This window comes from Mirounga leonina, unplaced genomic scaffold (genome assembly GCF_011800145.1).
Source record: "Mirounga leonina isolate KUSES-001 unplaced genomic scaffold, KU_Mleo_1.0 Mir_201, whole genome shotgun sequence".
Lineage (NCBI taxonomy): Eukaryota > Metazoa > Chordata > Mammalia > Carnivora > Phocidae > Mirounga > Mirounga leonina.
The window spans coordinates 2,001,958-2,007,159 of NW_023270504.1; the positions used below are offsets into that span (position 1 = coordinate 2,001,958).

Sequence of the window (5,202 nt, forward strand, 5' to 3'; positions counted from 1 at the left end):
ACAGAAAATGTTTTCTGTAACTTACTGAAATGTACTGTTAACTTTTCAATCAAGAATATTACCTGATCATTTGTAAATTTTTTCAAACACTTTGTCTGCTATTGCTTTCTGAAGAAAATTGATAAAAATAAATAAGTTTCAGTACTATAAAGCTTAGTTTTCTCAAACTTGTACCTGTAAAATGTTTTCAAACTTTTTGAGTGGCCAGCAGTACCAAAGAGGTATCATGAAATAACCGTAAACAATTTCATTTTCCATTATTCAGGCTTACGGAGCAAGTCTTAAACACTTCTCAGTTCTTTACCACTTCCTTGGATTTACTGTATGTGTTTAAAACACATATATCTGATGTTTAAAACACAAAAAATCTGATGTGATCTGTGGATCACCACGGTGCCCAAAAGAAAGTCCATAATTTTTACCTGTTCAGTTGTTCACTGTGGAGATAGTCTAAACAGTCAATTTTTAGAACTCAAGATATCTCTGATGTTACCACATAAACCTCTGAATGTCCTGACTATTTGGCCACTGAAAAGTCTTGTTCAGGAAGACATAAAAAGTTAGGAAATTAACAACTGCATAGCAACCCAGTTCACAAACAAGCCTAGATATAGGTGGCAGAGGTATGTTAAGCCTATAAATAACATAAGGTAAAATGAAGTAACGAAATTCTAGCAGTTTCTGAGGTACTGTAACAGTAAACAAGCATATGAAAAACATTAAATTCCAGAAAACTGACTTTGATTTCAATGAGTCAGCTATACTCCAACCAGCAAATATATATATTGGAACTAACAAGTATTTCACAATTTCGTATCTTTGAAAAACTCTTTTCCATACATAGAATGTATAATGTCTATTATCTGCGAGCAAGTATTTATGAGCATAAGTGAATTTCCAAACTAAAAACAGAGAGACTAAGGTAATCATAAAAAACTGAATTCTACGTTTCCAAACTAAGCAAAGAAAAGCCCTAATTTTGCTAGGGGACAGTAGGTGAGGAAACGAAAAAAAGAGAGTAAAAGAGAAAAAGTAGAAGAGCTGAGGAAAATGTAGACAGGCTTCATGACTACTTCGATCGCCAATAACAATCCCACCATTAACAACTACAAAAACACAAAACAGAAACATTAGAAGGAGGTAGGGCCAAGTCAAAAGGAAAAGCATACTCAAATTCTTAAAGGACATGGAATAAGCCAAAAGAAACTGAAAAATTTTCCTGAATTCAGAAAATGGTCCTTTAATAGGGGGAAGCCGCTCTTCCTTTTTCTTTTGTAGCTCTGTTTTCCAAGCTTCAGTTAATTTTTGTGCAATGACGTTTCCTGCGCAGAAGACAGCCCAGATGATATTAGTTTGACGAAACATGAAGCCACAAAATCCAAGCAAAGCTGAAGTTTTATGATTTCCATAAAGACACATCAAATAGGCAAAAAGAGTAAAAAACATGGATCCTGCTTCTGTATAATAAAGGAAGTTAAAAAAATAGAGTGTGGGAAATACCGCTAATGTTAACGTTGACAAGATTCTCTGGACACCTGAGGCAGCCTAAGGGGAAGAGAAAACACATGTAAAATTATTTTCACGATAAAACAAATATGCCATTTCTACTGAGCTAACAAAGAGATTAATTAAAAAAAACCTATCTGAATCTTAAGTAAAATTAGTCAATATTAATCCTATTTCTAGTTTTACAGAAACACAATATACAACTGTAAGGATGCTTTCTGGTACCTTTTAGTTGTATCAATAGGTTTGGAAGCCATGAAGACAAGACATGTATATGCCAAAGCTTCTATGTCCTGAAATACTTTGAGTCATTCAGCGAATAGTTAAGGAGTTATTGTGTGGAAGACACTGAACTAAATTCTGTAAGGAACATATTGATGAATGGGACATAGAGCACACGGTTTCATTTCCCTGAACTTAAGTCTTAGGGCCGCCAATGAGCATTCATTTAGCCATCATCATCAATTTCTTATCAATTTCTTTTAAAGATACCCCTTCAAAAGTCTACTTTAGAGAGAATGTAAATATGTATATAGCATTTACACTACTATATCCAATGATCTTACTGTTTCATGATGAACTTACAGGGTTTTTCCTGAAAATAGTGGGCCCAGTCTAAAGTTAAATATCTTATTTTGGCATTTCTCACAGACTATTTCCCATTTTGAAAGCATTCTTATCTCCTGAAATTTTTATCCTCCACAGTATTTAAATCACCAAATCAGACCATGCCATTCTCTTGGTTAAAATTCAAGGCCAAAGTTCAAATCCTTTCCATCACATATAAGGACATTCATGACTTCACCCCTATCTACTTGTCCAGCCTCACAACCTTATACTTTATAATCTTGTGATTCCAAATAGCAATTCTCTCTGCATCTTGTTGCTCAACTCCTTTCTACCTTTGTTTATGTTTTTTCTCCTGTCAGGATTCATTCCCCAACCTGCAGTCCTGTCTGTTCATCAAGATTCAGCTCAGGTACCACCTTTTCTGTGAAGTCTTACCCAATGCCACCCATACATCTTCCTGCTAGTCAGGCTGCAAAATAAGTGCTCCTCTACTCCTCCTGTGTCCTCATAGCATCTTTTACCTATCTCCCTCTCACAATTTACACTACTGAAATCATTTAAGTTAAAAATAATTATTATAATTGCTATTTATTGAGTCCTTACTATTCTATCGGGCATTGTTCTAAGCACCTTCCATTTATTAAGCTCCTGTAGACCTTACAGTCCTGTGATGCAGATTCTGTATTATTCCCATTTAATGGATGAAGACACGGAGTCACTAAGGGTAACCAGCTAAAAGTAACACAACCTGTAAATGGACAGAATTCAAAGCCAGGCAATCCACCTCAAAATTCCTGAGGTAAATACAGGTATTCCTCTGTCTTCCCTAGTGAAGATAAAAATTTGGTAAGAAAAAAAATGCCTTACTTATTTCTGTGGTCTTAGTGCCTAGCACACATAATAAGCACAATAAACATTTACTGAACTCATCTGATTCACAAATATTTACTTTAGGTTTCACAAATAAATAAGTTATTCAAGTATTTAAATATGAATTTATTCTAAAATGGGGGTAGGGGGCTTGCTTTTTATCTTAACAAAATATACACACACACTAAGAGCTGAAGATACTTTTCACCCGATCTCATAAAACCAATTTACCAAAATTGTGGACCTGACCAAATATAAATTTGTAATAAACTATTTTGGAAACATACCTTGTGCCTGGGTTGTACCTTGCGGAAAAGCAAATAGAGTAAATAGAAGTTGCCTACACTGAAAAGAAGATTAACAAATCTGAGCATTCCGATGGAGCAGACAACATGTTCCGACCATCCAAAGATCCAACTGGCAGGTTTGACCACTCCAACTGACAGCAGGTATAAGCCCGGTAATGTAGTAATCATTGGGTCCCACTTAAAAAGAAAAGGCCAACAATGAAACAAGAGCAAGATGAAACACCGACAGGACCGACACAGGGAGGTCAAGCTCAAAAACACATCTGGGAAGTTATTCTGTGACACGCTGGTTAAATAAGTCCTCCGCAGATGAAATGCCTCCTGGAAAGAAAAGTTTTGCTTATCTTTTGCCTCGGTACCTGTTTTGTGCAGAGGTATCTGCAACCAGGAGACAACACTAACTTGGTATCAGTTCCCATCTCCAAGACCTACCCTCAGAGACTCTGAAGAGTATTTTGGTGATTAAATCCCAAATGTTCCAGTTTTAAAGTGTGGAAGCATTGGCTGGACCTCTGATGCATCAATTTTGGAGAGAAGGAAGCATTTAAAGAGGCCAAACCACATGCTCTATGACAGCTAACATGTACTGAGCCAAGAATTGTGCTAAATCCTCTGTATTTAATCCTGCAAAATGTCCTATAGTAGATCCTGCGATAACTGTCATTGTCAGATGAGTAGCCTGAAACTCAAAAAATGTCCAAAGTCAGGTAACTAGTAAATAACAGCACAAAGATTTAAAATCAGGTCTTTAACTACAGGCTTTTATTTTTCACCACTATTCTATATTGCCTTCCCAGAAGAGTAAGGGTAATACATCTACTTTTTTAACTCTATATTTACGTAGCCAATCATATATTCAAACATGATGCCACTTCACTGGGTGCCAGTTTACCCAGTTAACAAAAGGTTCTATAAACACCAAGGATGGAACTAATGGAACTTGCCGTTTCTTGGTGGCTGAAAATTCCCCCCATTCCCACGGTATTCCCCACGGTACCCCACGGTGAAGCTCTTGACAAGTGAACGAAAGTGAAGTTTTCTGACATTTCCAAGGGGCAGCCCATTGCCTCTGATCTAGGGATTGGGGAAGAAAACCTGGGAGAGTTATTATCAGCTACTAAGAGGGAAACGTACCGTGTGTCTGGGTCGTACCCTGCGGTAAAGCGAATACATTCACCTCCCAGAACATTACTTCCTAGGACAGGGACTGCTTCTGTTCATTCATTAAACAAATACTTCAGATCTCAGGGACAGGAACAAGAGACTACCCAGTTCCTATTTCGAAGCTGGAAGGGTAGATCGGTGGGACCAAAGGGACGAGGGTAGAAGAAAGGAGTGCGGGGGGCGGGCTGGCCCTCTCCGGCCCGTCCGAGGGGGGGGACCCCACCTGCGAGAGGGAGAAATGGCCCTCACAGTAGCGCTGCGCCTGCGGCAGGTGGAAGATCTCGTCCATGTAGGGCTCTCGCAGCGCCCGGCTGAAGGCGGAGAAGAGGAGACAGGACACCAAGAAGGTGCAGCTGAGGGCAGCCGAAAAGTAGTAACCCTCGAGCTGCGCCATTCCTGCCCCCATAGCCACAGCCCAAGAACCGAGTCCTGGAAAATCTGCTCCGGGTTCTCGAGCCTGCAAAGCCGAGCTGGAAACTCGGGCTCGAAATGGGCGCGCAAGGCGGGACTGGCCGGACAGGACTGAGCATAGCCGGAAAGCAAAGGATGCTGGGAGAGCGCGGACCCTGAGCTTCCGGAAGGATCCGGTCACTGTTTCCGGAGTGACGAGTTTAGGTAACGGACCGGGCTGTTGGCCTGTCAATCACGTTGCGCAGGGCTCACTGGAGTGGTCAGAGCCACCAGGAGGGGCGGTCCTCTGAGTCCACGGGCGCCGGAGATTGGCGGCTTGACTCTTTGAAACGAAAGCTGCCGCTGCTTAGCCCTCAAGTTGCGTTTGGCTTTT

The 5,202-nt window shown here is 40.1% G+C and overlaps 1 protein-coding gene across 1 annotated transcript; it reads right to left on the minus strand.

Moving 5' to 3' along the window:
• Positions 1-264: 264 nt before the first annotated feature.
• On the minus strand, positions 265-4,959 carry LOC118025515 (dol-P-Glc:Glc(2)Man(9)GlcNAc(2)-PP-Dol alpha-1,2-glucosyltransferase). The gene is made up of 3 exons (XM_035027917.1): positions 4,642-4,959; positions 3,234-3,431; positions 265-1,545 (listed from the first exon to the last, which is right to left on the minus strand). The coding sequence occupies exons 1-3, from the start codon at positions 4,822-4,824 to the stop codon at positions 490-492; spliced, it is 1,437 nt and encodes a 478-aa protein (XP_034883808.1). The 5' UTR covers positions 4,825-4,959; the 3' UTR covers positions 265-489.
• Between the last annotated feature and the right edge of the window lie 243 nt (positions 4,960-5,202).